We start from the raw sequence: 26,997 nt of genomic DNA, 5'->3' as shown, positions 1-26,997 counted from the left end.
ATGTCTGGAAGGTTTGCTGCAAGCATTAAACAACAGAACATATGAAAAGCTGCTGGCACAATGCTTCTCACAATAGCCAATGAAAGGTCCGCTATTCCCAGTCTATAACCGTTATTCCCAGTTATAACCAGTCCGTTATTCCCTGTAAAACAAGGACCCACCAGAAAGTCCTGAATGGCCTGGAGTGGGTCTCATCCGGCACAAGGGCCCAAGGCACCTAGGGATCCCGTTACTGGGGGTCTGGGTCTCTCACCTCCCAGCCGACCCTCCTGCTGCCAGGGCTTCCGGGCACACTTGCACACGGCTCCTCCCCCTCCGGCGGGCTTGACTTGCACCAACACCAGGTGCAGCAGAGGAACATAAAGTGTCAGACACTGATTCTGTTTACTTTCCATTTATTCACATTTCATGGATTGATACACTTGCTCAACGGGATCATTCAAAAACTAATACACACCGAGATTACATTGTCTGACAATTCAAGTATTTTAGCTTTAGAAAACAGTTTCCTATGTAAAATAGAAAGCAAACAATTGATCCATTTGATATATGCTACCAAGTTTCCCGTCTCTGCTACAACTGGGTCTGCCACACCAGCCACACACACACACACACACACAGGCCTGTGCTCAGAGCACCACACGGGAAGGAAGTTGTGACAGGTCCCTCCCTGTCGCCTACTGGTGCTACAGGACAAAGCAGTTTGTACTCAGAGACTTCACTTCCAGAATAAGGATGACTACCAGGGGTTTGGGAGTGAGTCGCTCAGTTTGTAAAAATGCACTGCACTTGCATTTGGATTGTTCTGAACTGTTCTGAAACAGAATAACTGACAAATGCTCAGAAACAGGTAATTCGCTGACCTTTAAACCAAAAAAGCCTTCTCTAAACTCTAAGGTAGAATATTAGTTTTTTTCCCTCTACCCCAGAACAGGTAGATATTTTTTGGCATGCAGCATATCAAAAATATGATTTAGAATTCAAACTGTAAAACAATAATCCTTTTAAAAGAAAACCAGTCCATAAACCTGTTCTTTCATGAAAAACACAATCTAAAGTTTAAAAACTGGACACACATTTTCAGCCTGTAATTCTAATAATGAAAACAGCATCATACTCTATGTTTTGCTTAATGGGAATGCTCAAAAGGAAGAGATGAACACACAGCAGTTAAAAAAAAGGCCACTGGGATATTCGGTATTTGTCAAGATACAACACAATCTGATTTAAAGATATATACACCCTTTAGGACACATTTACGACACTCTCTTTGTAGATTCTCAAACCAAAGATAAAAACTTCATCCACATTCAACATTTTAAAGCCTAATTTCTAATAACTTGTTAAAAAATAAATCTAAACCCAAGGGGTAGAATTGAGCTGTTAAACAGTGGGGACAAAAAGGCCAGCCCCCAGCCCTCCAGGGGCCAAGGCGCCCCTCCCCCAGTAACACACATGGACTTAAGATTTTACAGAGAAATCCACATACACTTATTAGGCTCTTTTACACTCAGACATAATTAAAGTGGAGACCGGCGAGTTCCTAAAGGACAAGAGTGATTTTAAGACAATACCACATTTTGATTTATGGTATACATACCACTGTCCCCCCTGTAATTTCCACTCTAACAGTACAGTCTTAGCAAGAATTTGCTGGGAATGTTAGAAAAAAAGAAAGCCATACACACCCAGTGATTTAAAAAGACAAACTTCTTAGGATGGTGGTGGGGAAGAGTGAACCCAATCAGGACTTTCATGCCATTTTTGGTGAGCACTCCACATCACATGCAAAGGCAAACAAGTAATGCACCCGAGTTCCTAGAGATACACAAGTCTGCGAGCCTGACCTTCTGGTGGGACAAGGAGCATGTGCGGCTAAGCTAGGACATGCTGATGAGGTTTGTTCCCTAATTTCCTCGTCCCTGTAACAGCCGGATAAACCTAGTGTGAACAGGGAAGGGCCAGTATTAAGTAATCAGCCACTTGTTAACTAAAACTCATCTACAACGAACACTCATGAACTTCTCATTTCTAAAAAGTAAAAGAAACAATTGCCACTTCCTCCCCAGGCCTCATGATACAGCCAAATTCGATCCCATTCCTTAATAGTGCACGTTATCTACCCAAAGTCACACATGGGGCCAAAGTCTCCCACGGAATCAGAGGCGAGAATGCAGCAGTATAAGAATTTCATGATCATTGTTGGCCCAACTACTTTACCTCAAGTATTAAAGAGCAACGTATCATAAAATGGTTTCCCTGCTCCCTTTACATCTAAAAATTGTATTTTTTTTAATAAAAGCAACTGTACTATCTACAGTAATTTTGACTATTTTTTTTAAAGTCAGAAGACATTATGTTCTGAAGAGCAGAATATACAAGTGTGAGCCCTCAGGCACAGACCCTGAGCCTATCTGGTACCAGCATTAAATGACTCGTGAGGAATGAGTGGACATTTAGAACATTAAACCTGACATCTAGTTTGCATGACCAGAATCTTCAAAGAACGCTAGTGCTAGTTACCCAAAAGCTATGGAGAAGTGACGTGGCTGCCTCGGGTGCAGCCACGGCTCCATTCCACATGGACACACGGAACGTCTTACCGTTAAAAAGTAAATGGAAATTTCAGTATCAAATGCAGAATACACTGGCGTCTAAAAGTTAAAGGCAACGTTTACACACACAACTTCCTCTTCCATCACCTTATTGCGTGTTTCCTGCTGAGTTCACATGGCTCATGTGTAATAAAAGCTCCTATGACTTAAGTTTAGGGTTTAGATCCAGAGTTCATCACGGTACAATTAACTAAGAGCATATTCTTTCCCTTTTGTTGTACGGTTTAACCCTTTAGTCTCTAAGGGTTGTGACCACTGTCTGTGGTCTACAAACTACCAAATTTGTGCTTTTAAACCTCTTTCCTGGCAAGCCCCCCATCCCTTTTGTCTCTAGGGGGATAGAGAAGTAAGAGCACCTCATGAAGGAACCTACAAAACCAAAGAACAAGCTACTCATTTCCTCTTAAAACGAAAAAGCAGCTCTGGAATCCTAGTAAAGCAGCCTGTGGGGTTAAAGGCCAGCGTCCACACGAAAGCAGCTGAGGACTCCTCTGCTGAAGGCAAACGTCCCAGCTGTAAAGCGACGTGACAAAGCACGGGGAGCCCCTCGGCCACAGCGCGGCGGCAGGTCCACCCCACACCAGCCAGCCACGCCTGCCAGAGGATGCACGCCGTGAAGCCGTGCAGATGCTGGCAGCAGACCCCAAGCCCTGGATCAGAAAAGCCTTTGGGAAATCTACTCGATACCCTGATTTCAGTCCATTAAGAAATCACTTGTGGTTAGTTTAATAAATCAATGTTAAAAATCTTCCAAAATTTTTCTTTCAAATGTATTTTACACATTAGACAGTTCTTAAGAAGGGAGAATGCAGTTTCTTAACACTTAACATCGAAGGTTTTATTGGCCTTTTAATATTAATCTTCCCCACAAAAGTTTTAAGTTATCTCTAAGTCCTAGAACGTCAAAGTAAGAAGAGAAGAAAACTGACTAAGCTCAGGGGCGCCAGGGGAAGCAGCAGCTTGGCAACAACTCCGCAGCGGGCATGCTCAGGCATCCTTCTTCTCCAGCAGAATTTTGTGCAGCTCGTCCGCGTCCTCGCTGGTTTTCACCCGAATCAACATGGTCACGGGGGTGGCGGCGTTCTTCTCATCAACGGGCGGGTTGGGGACGCAGACGATGAGTACATTGTTCTTCCCCATGCGGGTGCAGGGCATGCTGGGCACAATCAGGATGTTGAGCAGTATGTTGCCTGCATCGAACAAAGGGAAATGCATCAAAATATTTCCCATGAAACTACACCTTGAATAGGCTAAACATTGAACAATTATGCAACAAAAAGGGCCTGGTTCCCCGACAGACCCCCTGACAGGATGGGGTCCCCGAGAGAGGACCGTGGGGCCTCTGGCAGGACGTGGCCTAGGCCCCACCGAGGAGGCCTTCTCCCCCAAGAGCAGTCAGCTGGGAAACGGCCGTCACAGGGGCCAGCACGCTCACGGGCAAGAGTGAGCACGCTGTGACTGCACCACGGGTCAGCCGAACCCATGTGAAAGAAAGAGCTTCACGGGAGTCTGTTTCAGGGACACTCCGACCACTTCCCTCCCCTCAGACCCCCGACCCAGGCACTACCCCCTCCTTTCAGAGGACTGTTAATGGTAAAGCTGGAGGGTGGACAACAACGAGTTAATGATTCTTTGCTACATAAAAAGGATCCTTTACAAGGTTAATTCTCCTTGAGAGTTAACTAAACCGTCCAATTTACCTACAGTTTCTTAGTCATATTTCTCGCACAAAGGAAAATGAAAACACGTTGTCACTTGCTGGCAGCAGCTTTTTAATACATTGAGTTTTTCTTCTGCACTATTACCCCATCATTCAAATAAATCGGTAAGTAATGAGTCAGTATAGGATGAATTTGTCCTGAACAATCTCTTCTATTCCAAAAACCACATCAACATCCTTGAAAACCTTGAAGACTAAAATCAGCAAAGTACAGAGCTTCTATGTACCATGTAATTATGATTATTTTGTGCCACCTGAAGAAAAAGGTACTCACTCACCTAAATTGGTGTCTGCCCGCACTAACAGCTGCGTCTTCTGATTCGCTGTAGGTTTTAAATGCAGAGTGCCCACACCCTTCTCCTTAAATTCATTTTCTTTCTTGTAAAATAGTTTACACCTAAGGAGAAAAATAATGATACGATCACTCAGTGACACGTCATGAAAGCCACACGATTCTCCAACAGCCCCTGCTCATGCTTACGTGGAAGCCAGTTAGTAAATACGGCAGAGGGAGCTTAGAAGAGTCTTTTGTTGACGCAAATCAGGTCTGCACACAAGGCAGGTAAGAGAATCCGCTGAGACAGGCTACAGTCCCTCCTTTTTCTAACCATTACACAGCAGGCCCGACACAATTCTTCACAGTGGTTTCTGAAACCATCCTTTCTCAGGTCAGTCAAAAATCCCCACCAAGCACCTTACAGTTCCCGGATGTACTGGTCCTGAGCTCAAGAGCTGCCCCTGGTGCTTAAAGAACAGGAACATACAGGACAAACGCTCTGCCCCTCAACCTCACCTTTTTCCTATTTCTTATTTTTGAATTTTCTTCAGGACTCTTTCATCTCCGTTGGTCATTATTAAACAAGTCAGAACCACTGCCTGTTCCTTTGATTCACTATGATTAGAAAAAAATCTTGGGTTAGAGTCTCTGGTCCAGTGGTTAGGACTCGCACTTTCACTGCTGGGGCCAGAGTGCAATCCCTGGTCAGGAAATTAAGATCCCACAAGCCTTGAGGAGTGGCAAAACAAAACCCAAAGAAACCTCATTCAAAACAAGCAAAAAATGCCCTAAGTCAGGGTCATTCCCTTACACCATCTGTGTAATTACATTTTAAAACAGGCAAAAGGAATTGGTCTCTTTTTAAAAGTTCTCAAAAATAAACATTTGAAATCAAACAGGATTTGGTGATTTATACTATGAAAACTGCTGACTTACTACGTCTGAAATTTTTGTGTTAGAAAAACATATCCAAGGGAAGCTTTAAGGGCACAAATGTTTTTCAGTAAAATCTTTGTTAAAAAGCACTAATTTCATTTCACTGAGAGATAACTAAAAATTTCCCTTCAGCCTTTTTCTGAAAGCAGCAACTCTCATTAAACAAAATCCCCCCAAACGCCAAACCAGCTTGCACCGCTGGGGGAAGACAGAGTAAAGGAAAGCCAAACCTAGAATCACTGACTTAGGTGACTATCTTTGCAGGGAAAGGAGGGGAAGAAAGGAAGGAGAAAAAGGGAGAGAACAATGAGGTAAGAGATGAGGACAAGAAAGGAGTTTCTAAAGCACCTGAAAAGCAGAAAGAGCTAAACTAACATGAAAGAGCAGGCTTCGCCCAGCAGGAAATTTAAAGATCATATTATTTTTAAATAAACAGGCCCAGAATTCTTCCTTGTCCCAATTCTGGGAGCAGGCACAGCCTGACCCCAGGAGGGGTACCTGGTAAACTCTGCAGGGATGATGTTGCCCATGCGCTCCAGCCAGAAGCCTGTTTCCACGTCTCTGAAAATAAATTCATCAAGTGGGTTGCCGTGACTACTACTTACTTTTTGGAGTAAAAAGCATCGTCTTCTTTTACTTCAGTAACTACTACTTTCGGTGGCTCGTCATTCTCTTCTTCATCTCCACCTTTTGTAAAAACACCACCAATACGATTCTGATCAAGAGCCTGAAAATATGATAAAAGAAGTTTGCCCCCCACCCCTCACCTGAACCTAAAAATTACATGTAAGCGGATACAGAAACTGAAAGCACCATCTAACTGTGTGTGGGGGAGTCAAGGTGAGGAGGTACTTGCTGGGTTTTTGTACAAAGTCTTAGAACAAAAGTGTCCGTGCTTGTATGCAGAGTGCAGGCAAAGTTACACAGAAAAAGCCAACACTGACTTACACTCAGGATGCCCACAAGAAGAAAAACCTCAGACAGGCTTCTAGCACAAGAAATTTCACCCCCAAATATTCCTGTCATCATTTCTGCATCATGCCAAAGAAGAACCAAGGAGCACAATGGCCAAAGATGGAGAAAACAAGCATTTTACAGGGCATGTTTGTCAGAGAAATGAGTCCCAAGCCAAGTGTAAGTAACTGAAGCTGTGTCTGCATTGCCACACCTCTGGACATGCTGGTACGGTGGGTGTTCTCTCGGTCTGAGCCCAAAGTACTATCCTTGACCTCAGTGCCCCAATCATAGGGGAGAGTAAGTCACTGGTGGACACAAATTATGATCCCCTTAAAGAGAAAGCAACTGCATAAAACTCAGTGATGAGTAACTAAGAAAAAGAATTCTGCTGCTCCAACAATTCAGATCACAAGATTTAAATTTTAAGCAGGTGCTCCGGAGGTAGGGCATTTTGTTATTCTAACAAGTTCTCCAAGTCCTTCCATGCACATGATAACCACAGGGTGAGGAGTAAGTGCTTTATGGAGGGGTGCCCTGCTGAGACGGGAGACTATTCCAATTCAGCATCCTTTCTACAGACAGCAAAGTCCCTGTGACTGGGACACACTCTCTGTTGTCTTATTTAAGACAGACAAAGGGAAGCTCTTTATTCTCTGCTTTGCCCTGGAGGGCTCTTGCCTGAGGATAGCTGAAGGCAGGGCAAAGTAACAGAAGGAAGATTCCCTCCAGGAAGAAAAACATAGTATTTATGGCCCACTGGCAGCTGCAGTTTTCTTTCTCAAAGATCAATATGCTAATACCCGGGGAATGCACTTTTAACTGCTTTTAAGTCTCTATACATACACTACTTGTTTTATGACCACCACGGGGTGAAGAGGGATAATGACACAACCCGTATTTGGAGATGTTCAAGCTGGATTTAGAAAAGGCAAAGGAACCAGAGATCAAATTGCCAAAATCAGTTGGATCATTGAAAAAGCAAGAGAGTTCCAGAAAAACATCAACTTCTGCTCCATTGACTATGCCAAATCCTTTGACCATGTGGATCACAACAAACTGTGAAACATTCTTAAAGGGATGGGAATACTAGACCACTTGACCTTACCTCCTGAGAAATCTGCATGCAGGTCAAGAAGCCAGAGTTAGAACTGGACACGGAAGAAAAGACTGGTCCCAAACTGGGAAAGGAGTATGTCAAGGCTGTATATTGTCACCCTGCTTATCTAACTTCTATGCAGAGTACATCATGAGAAATGCTGGGCTGGAGGAAACACAAGCTGGAATCAGGATTGCTGCAATCTCAGATATGCAGATGACACCATCCTTATGGCAGAAAGTGAAGAAGAACTAAAGAACCTCTTGATGAAAGTGAAAGAGGAGAGTGAAAAAGTTGGCTTAAAGCTCAACATTCAGAAAACGAACATCATGGCATCCGGTCCCATCACTTCATGGGAAATAGATGGGGAAACAGTGGAAAGAGTGACAGATTTTATTTTTTTGGGCTCCAAAATCACTGTAGATGACGACTGCAGTCATAAGCTATGTGAATTTATAAGCAAATCTCTTAAAACATTTCAGTGAACATCTATGATGAGTTTTCAATAAAATAAATTTTCAAAAAATGTTTAGTTTTTTTTTCTTAATGGAAAGGCATGTGTTTGATGGGTTTTCAAAGTTCCCATGCCAGATGTTTCTATATTATTTTTATATTCGTAATCTTTAAAATAATCCTATAAAATAGGTCTTACTCTATTTTATGAATAAGGAATCAGAGAAGTTAACCAGCTCTGCCCAGGATCACACACATGTCTAGGCGCTGATGGAGTCTGGACGTGAATCCAGACCCATCTCACTCACAAGACAATGCTTTTCCCACTAAGCACAGGCCTCCCATGAACCTAAACAGGCCTCGAGCGCTGAGCTGTGTTTACCTTTGCATTCGTTGCTGCCACTTTCTGCTTGGCTCTCCAATGTTTTAGTGGAAAATGGTGAAGAAACTGGTTTACTCTGGGTAGTATCTTTGCCAAATAAACTGGAGTTTCCAGAAGAAAATGAAAATCCAGTCAAGGGGCCCGAATTTAAGGAGCCCATAACAGAACTCTCAATTTTCTTGCCAAAGTTAAACGAGGCACTTGTGGCTCCTAGTGATGGGTCCTTGCTCTTTTCAGACACAGCTTCCACCTTCTTTTCAGACGTATCCTCCGTTTTGTTGACATGAAACAAAAATGGTGACTCTGGTTGTAATTTTGTTGAACCAAATAGAGAAGGAGGCTGTGCTTCAACTGATATTTTGTTGGCTTCACTTTCAGAATTACTGCTGCCACTGTTCCCGTGTTGCTGTTCGATGCTTGCTAAGTATTTCTCATAGTCTTTAAAGATAGGTGTGAGGTCGCAGAGCGGGTTTGTGTTCACGTGCTTCACGATCCAGTCCCGGACGGAGCAGTTTAAAGCTGCCAGCTGTTTGTGATAGGCGTTCCCGTGGCAAGCAGCACCAGAGGAGGAAGGCTGCTGACTGTCACCGTTAGTTTTAGGAGTTGAAATCTTTTTATCGACCAAGGAGGTAGGGCCATTTATAGCAGTAGATCCTATAGGAAATTACATGTTTAAGAATTTATTCAGAAGCTGATTTAATTAAGCCATTCACATTTTCATACCGCTCTGCCTTCACATTTTCTTTTATCGTATCCCATTTTTGTTACAGTTCAAGATGCGTATATATAGTATTCAAAAACTGCTAAGCACTTCAGTCGTGTCTTGACTCTGTGTGACCCCATAGACGGCAGCCCGCCAGGCTCCCTCGTCCCTGGGATTTTCCAGGCAGGAACACTGGAGTGGGTTGCCACTGCCTTCTCCAATGCATGAAAGTGAAAAGTGAAAGTGAAGACGCTCAGTCGTGTCCGACCCTTAGCGACCCCGACCCTTAGCGACCCCATGGACTGCAGCCCACCAGGCTCCTCCGTCCATGGGATTTTCCAGGCAAGAGTAATTACAAAAATCAAATCAAACATTTTACATATATGTATGAATGTGTATATATATATATATATATATATATATGTATTTTTCACATGCTTGCATTAAACCTGTCATTTTAAAATAATCTTTTCCTTCAAAAGGATGCCCACTTCACCTAAAACTGTCAAAATAGTACAAAACTTAACCCCCAAGGTTGCAGGAACATCTATTAATGTAGTTAAAATCTTAACAGGAAGTGCTTATTTTAATACACTAAACACTCTGCCTAATTTAAATGAAACAGTATACACTCTTAGAATAATTTGCTAAGTATGATCCAATGAATCAGGATCACTTCCAAGAATCAAAGATTTTAACCCACAAGCCCATTCTCTGTCGCTAATTCCAAGATTCTTGAGTAATTTCCTCAAAACAGGATGAGGCAATCAACATATCCTGAGCAAAATAAACCAAGCCTGGGAATGTAGGTGTGTGGCGCAGAGGAAATCCTTGGTACATTATAATCAATGAGGTGGAGGGATGGGAGGCCTTCACCTAGGGGCCACTAAGAGCTTCTGTTTCTCTTTTGATCCTTAGGTCAATTCTGAGGTCATATTCATTTCATAGTTGAAGAAGATTTGGAAGCTCAAAGGTTAAGGAACTTTACCAAGGTCACACAGAGCTGGTAACTGGCAGAACAGAACAGAACCCAGACTATTTTGGCCTGTACTCTACTTACTCTGTAATTAGCCAAAAGCTCCCTAATTTTTGTCCCTTTCATCATTACCGTGTTCTTGCTCCTACAGCTGCAGAACCCAGAGAAAAGAAAAAAAAAAAAACCTTTGCAAAATCAGTTTTTATAGATTATCCTTACACAGGTTAAGACGGGGGAACAAGAGCCTACTCACCGAACGTGGCCTTGGTCTCAGTTGCTGCCCTCGTGCTGGAGAAGGGAGGGGCACTCGTTACGCTGTTTCCGTTTGACAGTCCTTCCAGAGGCTTCCCTCCAGCACCATTACCAAATCCAGAAAACCCTCCTCCTCCAGAAGATGCAACCAAACCTTTAAAACCTTTAAAGGCCCCTCCACCATCAGACTGAAAAATAAAGAAAGAGCACACATTAGGTAACTCTTTTTGTTTCCAAGCAAGCAAGCAAAAGGCAGTATTCTCTTGGCTAAATAGTACCCACAACCCTTGTGCAACCAGCATTTAAGGAAACTGCCAGCACAAGCAGAGACAGAACACAGATTTTACTCATAATGGTAGCTTTGCCAGCTGAAACTGCCTTCATGTAACAGGAAGGACAGATGGAATCTAGAGTGAAATAATTTTTTAAGATCTATGTATGATATAAAAGGTTAAAAAGACTAATTCAAATAAATTTATGGACTCACCACCAGCTACAGAACTATAAATACAACACATTCTCAACACAACTAAACTCCAAATGAAAGACTTTTCATACACTATTCAAAGACCAAGTGCCTAAAGAAGTTATAGAAACATCAAGTTAGGTTCACTAGAAGCATTTTACCCACTACTTACAATTTCCTACGAACTTCTGGAGCTTTCAAACTGTGTTCAACGTACAGAACGCTGGTGCTTTGGGGGTGCCTGGCCCGCTTCATGACACCTGAAAGCTGCTCTCGGCACTGCGGTCTGCACTGTCTCTACCTCTTCACTGTCACTCGCAGCAACAGCCGGCCCGCCCCTCCCCGAGCCTATCTTCCCAGGCAGCTTGTCCTCGCCACAAGTTCCCGCTCTCAGGCCTCTTCCCAGCAGCCCCCAAGGGAAACTTACCAGAGCTGCATCTCCCAATTCCTGTTGAGTGACCAACCAGTATACCTAGCAGTCTCCTAGAGAACTCCATGTGGAGGTACCACAGGCCCTGAAATACTTTGCTAAAACAAAATCAGTAACTTCCTCATGAAGTCCCTTCCCCCCTATATCTTTTCCATGAAAGAGCTATCAAATACTACTTGGCTCAAGACCTACATCCAACCAGTCACCAGTCTTAAGAATGACATTAGGCCAGAAAATAACTCAGAAGAAAGAAAAATTGAACAAAGCCACCACAGAAATGCAGCTGAGCAGGTTTATTCCAAGGATGCCACCCAGGCTGTTCAAACAAGCCTCTCTTGACTGACAAGAGACGTCCAGATCACCAAGACAGCACTCACGGGTCTGGGATGTATTTGAGGGATGAAGAGCTGTTAAACATGGAGTGATTGCTGAATATGGAGACATGATTTCAGTTCATGAATTATAACTCATATTTTATCTTTTTGAACACAAGAATGAAACATTTTGCTGGGAAACAGCTATAGCAAACCTAGACAGCATATTAAAAAGCAGAGACATTACTTCGCCAACAAAGGTCCATCTAGTCAAAGGTATGGTTTTTCCAGTAATCATGTACAGATGTGAGAGTTGGACCATAAAGAAAGCTGAAAGCCAAAGAATTGATGCTTCTGAACTGTGGTGTTAGAGAAGACTCTTGACAGTCCCTTGAACTGCAAAGAGATAAAACCAGTCAACTGTAAAGGAAATAAATCCTGAATATTCATTAGAAAGACTGATGCTGAAGTTGAAGCTCCAATACTCTGTCCACCTGATGCGAAGACCCTGATGCTGGGAAAGACTGAAGGCAAGAGGAGAAGGGGATGACACGAGATGATTGGATGGCATCATCGACTTAATGGACATGAGTTTGAGCAAGCTGTGAAAGATGCGGAAGGAGAGGGAAGCCTGGTGTGCTGCAGTCCATGGGGTCACAGAGTCGGACGCCACTGAGCAACCCAACAACAGCACACACTAGAAGGACACCAGAATGGGAAGCGCTTCTGTTATTCTCAAAGGTGTTACCCCACCCACACCTCAGTCCTGGGAGGCAGATAAGACTGAGAATAGCTTACATTTTCCTGTCTGATTCCCAACACCCACTTCCCTTGCTTTCCAATTACTATATTCATTTTTCCACTTCATGCTATAACACAACTTGAATTTGTCTACATCTATCTCTTATTCCCCCAACTGGATAAGCTCCCTTTAACATACAGATGTCATTTATTATCTTTTATATCTTCCATTACTGTGATATTGAATGGTTTGCTTTGGAAATGAACAGAGATCATTCTGTCGTTTTTAAGACTGCATCCAAGTACTGCATTTTGGACTCTCTTGTTGACCATGATGGCTACTCCATTTCTTCTGAGGGATTCCTGCCTGCAGTAGTAGATATAATGGTCATCTGAGTTAAATTCAGCCATTCCAGCCCATTTCAGTTCGCTGATTCCTAGAATGATTCAATATCACGGTAATCCAAGTCTATGTCCCAACCAGTAACGCTGAAAAAGCTGAAGTTGAACGGTTCTATGAAGACCTACAAGACCTTTTAGAACTAACACCCAAAACAGATGTCCTTTTCATTATAGGGGACTGGAATGCAAAAGTAGGAAGTCAAGAAACACCTGGAGTAACAGGCAAATTTGGCCTTGGAATACGGAATGAAGCAGGGCAAAGACTAATAGAGTTTTGCCAAGAAAATGCACTGGTCATAACAAACACCCTCTTCCAACAACACAAGAGAAGACTCTATACATGGACATCACCAGATGGTCAACACCAAAATCAGATTGATTATATTCTTTGCAGCCAAAGACGGAGAAGCTCTATACAGTCAGCAAAAACAAGACCAGGAGCTGACTGTGGCTCAGATCATGAACTCCTTATTGCCAAATTCAGACTTAAATTGAAGAAAGTAGGGAAAACCACTAGACCATTCAGGTATGACCTAAATCAAATCCCTTATGATTATACAGTGGAAGTGAGAAATAGATTTAAGGGCCTAGATCTGATAGATAAAGTGCCTGATGAACTATGGAATGAGGTTCGTGACATTGTACAGGAGACAGGGATCAAGACCATCCCCATGGAAAAGACATGCAAAAAAGCAAAATGGCTGTCTGGGGAGGCCTTACAAATAGCTGTGAAAAGAAGAGAAGCGAAAAGCAAAGGAGAAAAGGAAAGATATAAACATCTGAATGCAGAGTTCCAAAGAATAGCAAGGAAAGATAAGAAAGCCTTCTTCAGCGATCAATGCAAAGAAATAGAGGAAAACAACAGAATGGGAAAGACTAGGGATCTCTTCAAGACAACTAGAGATACCAAGGGAACATTTCATGCAAAGATGGGCTCGATAAAGGACAGAAATGGTATGGACCTAACAGAAGCAGAAGATATTAAGAAGAGGTGGCAAGAATACACAGAAGAACTGTACAAAAAAGAGCTTCATGACCCAGATAATCACAATGGTGTGATCACTCACCTAGAGCCAGACATCCTGGAATGTGAAGTCAAGTGGGCCTTAGAAAGCATCACTACGAACAAAGCTAGTGGAGGCGATGGAATTCCAGTTGAGCTATTCCACATCCTGAAAGATGATGCTGTGAAAGTGCTGCACTCAATATGCCAGCAAATTTGGAAAACTCAGCAGTGGCCACAGGACTGGAAAAGGTCAGTTTTCATTCCAATCCCAAAGAAAGGCAATGCCAAAGAATGCTCAAACTACCGCACAATTGCACTCATCTCACACACATGAGTAAAGTAATGCTCAAAATTCTCTAAGCCAGGCTTCAGCAATATGTGAACCATGAACTTTCTGATGTTCAAGCTGGTTTTAGAAAAGGCAGAGGAACCAAAGATCAAATTGCCAACATCCGCTGGATCATGGAAAAAGCAAGAGAGTTCCAGAAAAACATCTATTTCGGCTTTATTGACTATGCCAAAGCCTTTGACTGTGTGGATCACAATAAACTGTGGAAAATTCTGAAAGAGACGGGAATACCAGACCACCTGATCTGCCTCTTGAGAAATTTGTATGCAGGTCAGGAAGCAACAGTTATAACTGGACATGGAACAACAGACTGGTTCCAAATAGGAAAAGGAGTATGTCAAGGCTGTATATTGTCACCCTGCTTATTTAACTTATATGCAGAGTACATCATGAGAAACGCTGGACTGGAAGAAACACAAGCTGGAATCAAGATTGCTGGGAAAAGTATCAATAAGCTCAGATATGCAGATGACACCACCCTTATGGCAGAAAGTGAAGAGGAACTCAAAAGCCTCTTGATGAAAGTGAAAGTGGAGAGTGAAAAAGTTGGCTTAAAGCTCAACATTCAGAAAACAAAGATCATGGCATCTGGTCCCATCACTTCATGGGAAATAGATGGGGAAACAGTGGAAACAGTGTCAGACTTTATTTTTCTGGGCTCCAAAATCACTGCAGATGGTGACTGCAGCCATGAAATTAAAAGACGCTTACTCCTTGGAAGGAAAGTTATGACCAACCTAGATAGCATATTCAAAAGCAGAGACGTTACTTTGCCAACAAAGGTTCGTATAGTCAAGGCTATGGTTTTTCCTGTGGTCACGTATGGATGTGAGAGTTGGACTGTGAAGAAAGCTGAGTGCTTAAGAATTGATGCTTTTGAACCGTGGTGTTGGAGAAGACTTTTGAGAGTCCCTTGGACTGCAAGGAGATCCAACCAGTCCATTCTGAAGGAGATCAGCCCTGAGATTTCTTTGGAAGGAATGATGCTAAAGCTGAAACTCCAGTACTTTGGCCACCTCATGCAAAGAGTTGACTCACTGGAAAAGACTCTGATGCTGGGAGGGATTGGGGGCAGGAGAAGGGGACGACAGAGGATGAGATGGCTGGACGGCATCACTGACTCGATGGACATGAGTCTGAGTGAACTCCGGGAGTTGGTGATGGACAGGGAGGCCTGGAGTGCTGCGATTCGTGGGGTCGCAAAGAGTCGGACACGACTGAATGACTGATCTGATCTGATCTAATATCTCCCATGGCCTTTACCAAGCGTATGCACAAGTGAACTAGGCATTTTAAAAAGCCTTTATTAACAACTCAATCAAAAAATGGACAAAATGTCTAAATAGACACTGCCCCAAAGAAGATATACAGATGATCAACAGGCATGTAAAAAAAATGTTCAACAACACTAATTATCACAGAAACGCAAATCAAAACTACAATGAGGTATCACTTCACACAGGTCAGAATGGCTACCATCAAAAAGTCTACAATTAATAAATGCTGGAGAAGACGTGGAGAAAAACGTTCCTTCAACAGAAAAACACTGCTGGCAGGAATGTAAATGGGCACAGCCACTAAAGGAGAAAAGTGTGAATGCTCCTTAAAAAAACAAAACTAGAACTACCATACAATTTAGTGATCCCACTGCTGGGCATTTATCCAGACAAAACTGTAATTCAAAGATACATGCACCCCAAAATTCACCGCAGCACCATCTACAAGGGTCAACACACGGAAGCAGCCTAAACGTCCACTGATGGATGAATAGATAAAGATGAGGATGGTGCTGTGTGCTCTTTCTCACTGACTCTTTGTGACCCTGTGGACTGTAGCCCATCAGGCTCCCCTGTCCATGGAATTCTCCAGGCAAGAATACTGGAGTGGGTTGCCATTTCCTTCTCCAATGATAAACCATTATATATTTTTAAAAGGCATTCTTGATAGATTACATAAAAGATACTTTTTTTTCAAAAAAGCATTTATTGATCTGATTGCTCCCAGAAGTGGAAGTACTCTACAACTCAGAAATAAAATTAGTGTTTAGAACCAGAAGCTGTAAGGAAACACTCACTTCGAATCCAACATTTCTACGCTTTGCTTTCTTTATGGCTCTGTTCTTCAAGACTTCCTCACTGGCCACCGAAAATGTTCCCACCTGCAGGAGTGTACAAATAAAACAGCAATAAAAAAAGGGCAAAAAGAAGGTAAAATGCTGAACTTTTAAAAAGCTAGACCAAGACAAACTGATATATCTCTGGGTTTTAAGTATCGTTAATACTGGTAACACAAATTATGGAAAGTACATTAAACTAAAGTTTATGTCTCTTATCTGTCTTATGAATTTCATTGCTAGTCAGGTGAATCAGAAATGTTTCAGAAACTACAAATCCAGACTTTGAATCACAATTCAGAGAGAGGGGTGCATACATCAACTTTCTAAGAAAACTAAGATCATCCAAACCTTGGCACAAAACTGTTCATAATCAATTCTTCAAATATATTCAAGGACATTACCCAGATGTCAAAACTAGCATCTTACTACTATAGTTTTCAAAAATTAAGTTCATAATACACATTATTTTACAGAACAGCTCTGCGCATTTGCCCATGATCCAGAAGACCTCTGAGGGACCTGGGACTCTAAGTGACCTGTTGGAAATTTGCTGAAAATCTTTGGCTTTACTTCACCCCTTCTTCTACCTTAGAGAAATGGCATAAAATACTTGCTGTAAAAAGTTCTCTTCTATACTTATTTCAGATAAACTTTGGAATCTCTGAACCCACAGAAGGGATCATCTGACTACACCTGACTCAAATATAATGTCCTTCCACACATGTTTCATTAGAATCTATCCAAATGGAAGTTCTTTCATTTCTGAAATATTTTAATGTCAAAACAAATCATTATGTGGTAGGCCTGGAACGTGACTGTAGCCTAAAACATGGAAAAAACTTAGTTACCAAAGACGTGTTTAAAAAGTACCAAGTCAGTCAGAATTGTTAAAAACACTTCTTCGTAAGCCCATACTTGATTTTGGTTTCCCTAAAAATATTGGTACACATATTTGTAAAGGAAAAATATTAGTACTAGAAAATAGATTAAGAAAGAAAGAAAACAGCAGTCTAAGAATTATCTTGGAAACGCTTTTGCAAACTATTTAAAATATTTATGTATATTTTTTAACTTAACACACTTCTTTTAACTTGAAAGGCTAACTTGGTTCAGGCTTGCTCAGTGAACTGGCCTTGGAGTATCAAACTGCTGATGAGGCATTTCAGAAATACAGCTGTGTTTTATTCTTTTTAAGAGAAAAATTAAAAGGTTTCCTCAGGGAAGACCATTTTTGTTAGGAAAGAAACTAGGCCATCTAAATTCTATTCCTGTTAACCCAGATGGGGGTGGAGAGTGTCTCAGATCTTCAATATGAAATAAAACAGGACTCCCAGACGCAGTACAGTAAGGGAGGCAACTGCAATCTTCTAAAATCTAAAACTGTGAGTATGGCAAACTAAGACACTGGTGGTAAAACACTTTTCAAATTTACTTTATAACTAGATCATTTACTCAGCCTTCAATATGAACTAAAACCAATGGGCTGAGCGTGCTCAACGAAATGCTATATGAAATTCAGGAGGAAGGTGATTCTACAAAGGAGTAGAGTATTGAAGGAATAGTTGCTAATCGAAAAGCACACCCATCAATTTTTATACTAAGCACAGATCATAAGAAACCATATTATTTCCAGTTCAGTTCCATTCAGTCGCTAAGGCGTGTCTAACTCTTTGCGACCCCATGAACCGCAGCACGCCAGGCCTCCCTGTTCATCACCAACTCTTGGAGTCCACCCAAACCCATGTTCACTGAGTCAGTGATGCCATCCAACCATCTCATCCTCTGTCATCCCCTTCTCCTCCTGCCCCCAATCTTTCCCAGCACTGGGCTCTTTTCCAATGAGTCAGCTCTTCACATCAGGTGGCCAAAGTATTGGAGTTTCAGCTTCAATATCAGGATGCTCTTAAAAAGCCCTTTTATTTTTACCAGAGTCTTCATGAGGAATCACAAAACGAATTTAAACTTGGAAGTAGCAGGAAATCATTCTTAGGGAAAGCACTTTTTACCTCTTCTGCTTCATCTTCTTGATCCCAATTCCTATCTGTCAACTCCTTCTCGGCGATTCTTTTGGCCATTTTTTTGAACCTAAAAGTAAAAAGATTAGAAGCAGTAAGCTTTTGTTGTTGTTAAGTCGCTCAGTTGTGTCCAACTCTTTGCAACCTCTTGGACAATAGCCCGCCAGGCTCCTCTGTCCATGGGATTTCCCAGGCAAGAATACAGGAGAGGGTTGCCATTTCCTTCTCTGGTGGATCTCCCCAATCTAGGGATTAAACCCATGTCTCCTGCACTGGCAAGCGGGTTCTTTACCAATGAGCCACCAAGGCAGCCAGTAATAAGTTTGCTTTTCTAAAACATGATTTAACTCTTACAACGAATTTTTAAAATTTACTTTAGCATTAAATGAGATAAAAACATCCCTGATACCAATGGGCACTTCTTTAACGAGAACGGTATAACACTGTTAGGCTCCCGTGTCACAAATCCAACAAAAATTACAGAAGGCAGCGAGGTCTTCTAAGGCACAGTGAAAAACAATAAAACACCTCCATTTGAAAAAAAAAAGCTAATGAAACACTGATTTTTTAAAAATCAGAAATCTATAGAACTGCATAATAATCAACAAACGCTCAATTAACTTAACTCCATGCAAATTACATTTATACATAGTCTGGCTATAGGCAAGACATTTTTAATATTTAAAATTCTCTTAAGGATATTTAGTAAAGTTTGATCTTAGTTAAGAATGTGAACGAGCTATTATTTTCACTACAAGAGTACAGATGGTCCCTGACTTCAAGGGTTCATCTTGCAAGTTTTCAAGTTTACGATGGTGGGAAAGCAACACTCATTAAGTAGAAACCTTCCTGTAGGTTTTGACTTTTTCTCAGGCCAGCAATATGAGGTATGATATTTTCCTGTGATCCTGGGCAGTGGCAACAAGCCACAGCTCCCAGCCAGCTAGCCAAGCCACCACAACCAAGGATACACTTACAACCATTCTGTACCCATATCACTATTCTGGTTTTCATTTTCAGGATAGTATTCAAAAAATTATATGAGATGCTCAACATTACTATAAATCAGTCTTTGTGTCAGTTGACTCTGCCCAACAGTAGGCTGACGTCTGAGCACTTCTAAGGTAGGCTGGGCTATGATCTTCAGTAGGTTTGATGTACTAAATGCATTTTCGACTTACAGTACTTTCAACTTACCATGGGTTTATTGTGACATAATCTCAACATACGCTGAAGAAGATAGTTCAAAATATGATTAACATGACTGTGTTAACATTCTTAGAATTCTTAATTCTTCAAAAACAAGCCATCAGCAGCAGAAACCAACATAACATTGTAAAGCAATTTGCATCCAATTAAAAAATAAATTTAAAACAAAAAAATCCCCCCAAAAGAAAAAGAAGCCATCAGCTCAACTTCTATTCAAGGCACGTTGTTGTTTAGTTGCTAAGTTGTGTCCAATTCCATGTATTCACACCTTAAAATTTCCAGTTTATTTTCTGATCCTAAGATGTATATCTGTTGCTATTAAAACCTGAAACAATCAATGGAGAGCTCCACTGTAAGTGCTGTGCTTGGCTCTTTCCTAACATCAATTAAATGGGCCCCAAAACTCCTTACCTTGCCCAGAGATTTACTGGTTAGCCTGGAACACTAGCAAGGGTTCCTGAAAACCAGCCTAGCCTCCTTCCTAGTCCTTCCCCACTCTTATTTGCCCTCAAGACTACAACCCACCAGAGAAGTTTCTAGAAGCTCATGGTCATTAAGATACAAACTTACACATCACTCACTAGGCACAGAAGATCTGTAAAATAAAATTCAAATGCCAGCATTCCAAAGTCCTCCAAACATAGCAATTTTCAGCTTTTAATAATCTCCTAATAATCTCTGAATTTTTCTTTTACCAAGTGCTTCTGATTACAGAATTAATGGCTTTGAAGTCCCAGATTCTAAAACATAAGTGAGAATTAACATAATTTTGTCATTACTTGCAAATCTTTTTTAATGCCTCCATCCCAAACACTCGGTCAAGTTTTGCTATTAATCTTGTCATCCAGAAAACAAACAAGGTACCCTTCCCCATAAATTCTTAGTAAACTCTAACTGTTCAGAGGCCAGGTCTCTGTGTGGCTTCTTTTGGGCCATTTTCCCATTCAGTAACTAACACCTCCACCAGAGGGCAGAAGAGGGGAGAAACTTAAACAGTCGTTTTTTTGCTAGTAACTTAATAACCTAACTAGTTATTAACAGGCAAAAAGGAGTGGAGCTGAAAGTGCAAAAATTTTATTAAGTGTTAAAATTGTAACACCTAACCCACAGCCACAACTGAAGACAACTGGCAGAGTCAAACAACCTAAGTTAATACAGCCAGTTCACTTCCGATTCCATATTTATCCAATCCCCATTTTTATCAAATCAAAGAATAACCAGAGGGCAGGTACCTTTGTTTCACTCACTCTGGTACCTCAAAACCCGCCCCCCTCCACATGATAGATGGTCTAGAATCAGAGATCTGGGACACTGCAAAATTGAGAAAAATACTACAAAATGTTAGCATCCACTTTTGCCGTGTTGTTGTTGAAGACTTTGAAGTTTCATTTTTGTGCCTCAATTTCTTTACTTCACAACAGGGAGGTGCTGTGACATTTATATACAAAAAGCTTAGCTTAGAAGAGTGGCTGCAACAGAGGAAGGACTCAATATATCTTATCAAAGAGAAAAGCTCTGTCAGAAACAAAGCCTCTAAAATACTTTCCTTCCCTAACTTAAAGGTTGTGGTGTGGAAAAACAAAATTAACTTGAATTATGAATCGGGCTCTAAACAATACGTTACCAAATCCATATTTTATTTCAAAGCATGGTACTTCAGACAATAACATGCTTTGAAAAAGGGAAAAAGTGCCGGTAAAGTACTTAGAACAAAGCCTGGCACCTAGAGTCTTTAAGTGTGAAGATCTAAGAACGTAAAAAAAAAAAAAAAAAATGTGGGCTTGTGGTTTAGAAGGCACCAAATCATGAAATGATTACTGGGTATGAAGCATACCTTGGGATAGGAAAATCGCAAACTTTCGGTAATTGGGGAAACTTTATTCGTGCCCGATACAGGGAATTCTGTGCTCTCTCCACCGCGGGCTGCCCCCGCCCCGGGGTGACTTCAGTCCACGTCGGTCTCCTCTAAGACGGAAACAGACTGGAACAGACTTGACAGCGTGGCCCCCGGAGGGAAAATGGAACTCGGGGCGGCCCCGGAGACGGAGACGCTCGAGGAAAACGGAATCCTCGAACAGGGCTTCTTAACCGAGGGGAGTCAGGTCATCAGGGGCCTGTGGCCGCAGTACAGGAGGAGGGTAGCGGAAGGAGCGGAGAGAGACGAGTGCCGGGAAGAAGCGCGAGAAAGGACACCGAGCCAGGACGGCCCCTTCCCTCTCCGGCTCCCGCCTCCGCCGGGGCCGCAGGCGCCCCGCGCCCGGGCCCAGCCTTCCCCAGATCGGACACCGCAGCCGCGACAGGCCGGCCCCGCGCCCGGCCTCACAAACACCCGCCGGGCTGCGTGGCGGCTGACACCGCGCCCCACCCTCCTCCGCTCCCTCAAGCGCCGCGTCCCCAGCCGGCGCCCCGCACCGCGCTCCACCCTCCTCGGGCTCCGCGTTTCAGGCCCGGGTCCGGCACCCGGAGCCCGGCTTCCTCTTCTTAGACCCGGCGCCCGCCCCTTCCGTGCCGCCCGGTCAGCCCGCCCCTCACCTCTCCGGTGGCTGCGGTGGCCCTCGCTGGGTTGTGGGCGCGGCGAAGCCGGGGTGCGCAGCGAGCAGGTGCGAGGTCGCGGCCGCGGCACTCGGGTCTGAAGCGGCGCGCGATCGTTTCTGGTGTGCTGAGAGCCTCGAAGGATTCGGTGATCGGCAACCCCTGAGTCTCAAACAGCATGTCCTTCCGGGCGGGGGTGTGTCTCGTTTCTCTGCGTTGAGCAGTGAGGGGAGGTAAGCAGTCCGTTCAGCAGGAGACGGCTGAGAGAACAGGGCCCCACACACCTCAGGCCGCCATTTTGTAACTGGAATCGAGCCCTCGCGACCAATTCGAAAAAAAAAAGGGAGGAAAGAAACGCCCGCTTCCAGCTACTGCGCAAGCGCGCCGGAGCCTCGGTTGGCAGCACTACCCACGGCGGCGGCTGGGCCTCTCGCAGCGCATGCGCCCAACTGCTTTGGGAAAAAACCGTTGCCGAAGGCGCATTCCCCGTTTTCCGCATGCGCGCGCGCAAGCGCACGTCTCACGCTCCGGCTCCGGCAGGAAGTCGGCACCGGGGGGCGGGGCTTGTGCGCGTCGGCCGCGTGTGGAACGCTGTACGCGTTGGAGGCGGTCGCGCGGGGTTGGCTGCTGGTTGTGGGCGCGGCCGGAGTTCCAGAGGCGCGTGGGACAGCAGAGTCTGTAGGGGAGCGCGGCGGGCGCTCGTGGTGTCCGGGTGGGGTGCTGGAGCTCGGAGAAGGGAGCGATCGTGAGCCCCGGAGGCTTGAATGAACTCGGGTAGCGTCACGTCAGGAGCTCGGTGCCTCAGCCGTGGACTAGAGCTGCCCCGTGGGCCGGCCACGTGCCTGTGACGCGCCGGCCGCGGATGTTTGGAAGGTCTGGGACTCGGGAGCCCAGGTGGGAAGGTCGCGGGCGTTGACGGGAGAAGCGGACCCGTCCTCTGTTCCGTGGCCAGCTTGTATTTCCTTTCCTCGGTGGGTGCCATAGAGGCGAAGTCACTTGCCATTTTGCATCACTAGTCGGTATCAACGAAGATGAAATGAAGTCTCCAACCTCTTTTTTTGAACTGTGGGACGGGTACGAATGTCCAGGGGCAGGATGTGTATTCGTGTGCTTTTGCTTGAGTACTACAGCATAGTATCTCAAGATATCATGAACAGTACTGAAGTGAAAGTCGCTCAGTCGTGTCCAACTCTTTGCGACTCCATGGACGATAGAGTCCATGGAATTCTCCAGGCCAGAATACTGGAATGGGTAGCCTTACCCTTCTCCAGGGATCTTCCCAAGCCAGGGATCGAACCCAGGTCTCCTGCATTGCTGGCGGATTCTTTACCAGCTGAGCCACAAGGGAAGCCCAAGAATACTGGAGTGGGTAGTCTATCCCTTCTCCAGCGGATCTTCCCGACCCAGGAATCGAAATGGGTCCCCTGCATTGCAGGCGGATTCTTTACCAACAGACCCCATAGACGACAGCGCACCAGGCTCCTCCGTCCCTGGGATTCTCCTGGCAAGAATACTGGAGTGGGTTGCCATTACCTTCTCCAAACAGAGCTATGAGAGAATGAATAAAGCTGTACAAAGCAATTTAAACGCTCCTTGCCTTACAGTTAATAGGTCGCTATGGGAATTAGATCCGTTACTAATTAGCAAAAATTGCTTCAGAAAAGGAACGTTCTTAGAACAATGGTTCTTAACCTTTTTTTTTTTCCCTCCAGGCAGGGTTTATGATTTACTTGTGTGAAATACCGGCTTCCTTGGCAGCTCAGCTGCTAAAGAATCTGCCTGCAATGAGGGAGACCACAGTTGGATTCGCGGGTCGGGAAGATCCCCTAGAGAAGGGATAGGCTACCCACTCCACTATTCTTGTCCTTTCCTGGTGACTCAGCTGGTAAAGAATCTGCCTGCAATGCGGGAGACCAGGCTTTTATCCCTGTACTGGGAACATCCCCTGGAGAAGGGAAAGGCTACCCACTCCAGTATTCTGGCCTGTAGAATTCCAGGGGAATTACAGAGAGTTGGACACGAAATGTGTGAAATGAAAATATCTCCTGCGTTATTAATAAACAAGAAATGTAAGAAACAAAGTGAATGAGGAAACAGGATTGGTTCCAGATAGCTGAGGTGCATATGAAGGGAGTAAATTCAGTGATGCCTGGTCTTTGATGTTCAGACTGCCTGCTCCTTTTGTTGCAAACTTGTGTATAGCCTGACTTTCCCTCCTGCTTCTTTGGAGCAGTTGTCTCAGAGCTACTGAGATGCTGTCTCCTGGGCTGGGAGTCCAAAACATTGCCACAAAATAAAATAACTCTGCTTTCAGGATGTGGCTATATATTTTAGTCCACACTTGAAAGTGCAAAGAAAGTTTGCATACAGTCATGCAGAATCAGAAGAGTGGGGACGTTCTTGGTGGCCAGTGAGGAAGTCTTGAAGAATAGAGCCGTGACGAAAGCGAAGCTGTAGAAATGTTGGGTTTGAATTGAAGTGTTTTCTTACAGTTTCTGGTACTAAACACTAATATGATTTCTGAGTTGTAGAGTATTTCCACCCCTGGGAGCAATCAGATCAATAAATGCTTTTTAAAAAAATTGTCCTTTTATGTAATCTATCAAGAATGCTTTGTAAGTGTGTGTATAGTTCCCTGTGCTCTACAGGAAGTCCTTGGTTGGTTATCTCTTCTGTATAGTAGTGCTGTGTATATGTGAATCACAAACTCCTAATTTGTGTCCCCCGCCCCACATTTCCCCTTCCTAACCCGTAAGTTTGTTTCCTATGTCTGTGAATCTATTTCTGTTTTGTAAGAAGTCCATTGTATCATTTTTTAGATTCCATACATAAGCACTATCATATTCGTCTTTGGCTGGCTGGCCTCAGTATGATAATCTCTAGGTCCACCGTGTTGCTGCACATGGCATCATTTCGTCCCTTTTTATGGCTGAGTAATATTCCGTGGTGTGTGTGAGTGTGTGTGTGTGTGTACACCACATCTTTATCCATGTCTTCCCAGTGGCTCAGCAGTAACGAATCCACCTGCAGTGCTGGAGTTGTAGACTCTATCCCTGGGTCGGAAAGATCGCCTAGAGAAGAAAATGGCAACTCACTCCAGTATACTTGTCTGCAAAAATCCGATGAACAGAGGAGCCTGGCAGGCTACAGTCCATAAGGTTGCAAAGAGTTGGACATTGAGCATGCAAGAATATCATCATGTAGGGAACCAATTTGCATATAATTTCAGGATGTTTATGAACCGTCCCTAAAAGCCTATTCATGGACTGGTGTGTAAAGACTGCTTATCTAGATACAAGGATTACACGTTCAGTTCAGTTGCTCAGTCATGTCCGACCCTGTGACGCCATGGACTGCAGCACACCAGGCCTCCCTGTCCATCACCAGCTACCAAAGTTTACTCAAACTTATGTCCATTGAGTTGATGATGCCATCCAACCATCTCATCCTCTGTCATCCCCTTCTCCACCCGCCTTCAATCTTTCCCAGCATCAGGGTCTTTTCCTGAGTCAGTTCTTCACATCAGGTGGCCAAAGTATTGGAGTTTCAGCTTCAGCCTCAGTCCTTCCCATGAATATTCAGGATTGATTTCCTTTAGGATGAACTGGTTGGCTCTCCTTGCTGTCCAAGGGACTCTCAAGAGTCTTCAACACCACAGTTCAAAAGCATCAGTTCCTTGGTGCCCAGCCTTCTTTATAGTCCAACTCTCACATCCATACATGACTACTGGAAAAATGGTAGCTTTGACTAGACAGACCTTTGTTGGCAAAGAAATGTCTCTGCTTTTTAATATGCTGTCTAGGTTGGTCATAACTTTTCTTGCAAGGAGCAAGCGTCTTAATTTCATGGCTACAGTCACCATCTGCAGTGATTTTGGAGCCCAAAACAACAAAGTCTCACTGTTTCCACTGTTTCCCCATCTATTTGCCATGGTGTGATGTGGTGTTGGAGAAGATTCTTGAGAGTCCCTTGGACTGCAAGGAGATCCAACCAGTCTATTCTGAAGGAGATCAGCCCTGGGATTTCTTTGGAGGGAATGATGCTGAAGCTGAAACTCCAGTACTTTGGCCACTTCATGCGAAGAGTCGACTCATTGGAAAAGACTCTGATGCTGGAAGGGATTGGGGGCAGGAGGAGAAGGGGACGACAGAGGATGAGATGGCTGGATGGCATCACTGACTCAATGGACGTGAGTCTGAGTGAACTCCAGGAGTTTGTGATGGACAGGGAGGCCTGGCGTGCTGTGATTCATGGAGTTGCAAAGAGTCGGACACGACTGTGCGACTGAACTGAACTGAACTGAACTGAACTAATGACCACATGTCATGATCTTAGTTTTCTGAATGTTGAGTTTTAAGCCAACTTTTTCAGTCTCCTCTTTCACTTTCACCAAGAGGTTCTTCAGTTCTTCACTTTCTGCCATAAGGGTGGTGTCATCTGCATATCTGAGGTTATTGATATTTCTCCTGGCAGTCTTGATTCCAGCTTGTGCTTCATCCAGTCCAGCATTTCTCATGATGTACTCTGCGTGTACGTTAAAGAAGAAGGGTAACAATATACAGCCTTGATGTACTCCTTTCCCTATTTGGAACCAGTCTGTTATTCCATGTCCAGTTCTAACTGTTGCTTCCTGACCTGCATACATTTCTCAAGAGGCAGGTCAGGTGGTCTGGTATTCCCATCTCTTGAAAAATTGTCCAAAGTTTGTTGTGATCCACACAGTCAAAGGCTTTGGCATAGTCCGTAAAGCAGAAGTAAATGTTTTTATGGAACTCTTGCTTTTTCAATGATCCAGTGGATTTTGGCAAGTTGATCTCTGCTTCCTCTGCCTTTTCTAAATCCAGCTTGAACATCTGAAATTTCATAGTTCACATACTGTTGAAGCCTGGCTTGGAGAATTTTGAACATTACTTTGCTAGCATGTGCAATTGTGTGGTAGTTTGAACATTCTTTGGCATCACCTTTCTTTGGGATTGGAATGAAAACTGACCTTTTCCAGTCCTGTGGCCACTGCTGAGTTTTCCACATTTGCTGGCATGTTGAGGGCAGC

General features: G+C 43.6%; 1 protein-coding gene across 3 annotated transcripts; it reads right to left on the bottom strand.

Moving 5' to 3' along the window:
* Positions 1–378: 378 nt before the first annotated feature.
* Positions 379–22,292, bottom strand: NUP50 (nucleoporin 50). 3 transcript variants are annotated; one of them, XM_070790568.1, is made up of 8 exons: positions 21,958–22,292; positions 18,198–18,277; positions 16,150–16,233; positions 10,369–10,555; positions 8,437–9,090; positions 6,154–6,235; positions 4,614–4,732; positions 379–3,805 (listed from the first exon to the last, which is right to left on the bottom strand). In XM_070790568.1, the coding sequence occupies exons 2-8, from the start codon at positions 18,264–18,266 to the stop codon at positions 3,603–3,605; spliced, it is 1,398 nt and encodes a 465-aa protein (XP_070646669.1). In that variant the 5' UTR covers positions 18,267–18,277; positions 21,958–22,292; the 3' UTR covers positions 379–3,602. The 3 variants fall into 3 exon arrangements, with proteins under 3 accessions (XP_070646669.1, XP_019817512.1, XP_070646667.1); XM_019961953.2 differs by having other exon boundaries at positions 18,198–18,276; positions 21,948–22,273; XM_070790566.1 differs by lacking the exon at positions 21,958–22,292 and adding an exon at positions 21,250–21,671 and having other exon boundaries at positions 18,198–18,276.
* Between the last annotated feature and the right edge of the window lie 4,705 nt (positions 22,293–26,997).

This window comes from Bos indicus, chromosome 5, assembly GCF_029378745.1.
Source record: "Bos indicus isolate NIAB-ARS_2022 breed Sahiwal x Tharparkar chromosome 5, NIAB-ARS_B.indTharparkar_mat_pri_1.0, whole genome shotgun sequence".
NCBI classification, from domain to species: domain Eukaryota; kingdom Metazoa; phylum Chordata; class Mammalia; order Artiodactyla; family Bovidae; genus Bos; species Bos indicus.
The sequence above is the reverse complement of the archived record's forward strand: the minus strand, read 5'-3'. Positions and strand labels throughout refer to the sequence as shown.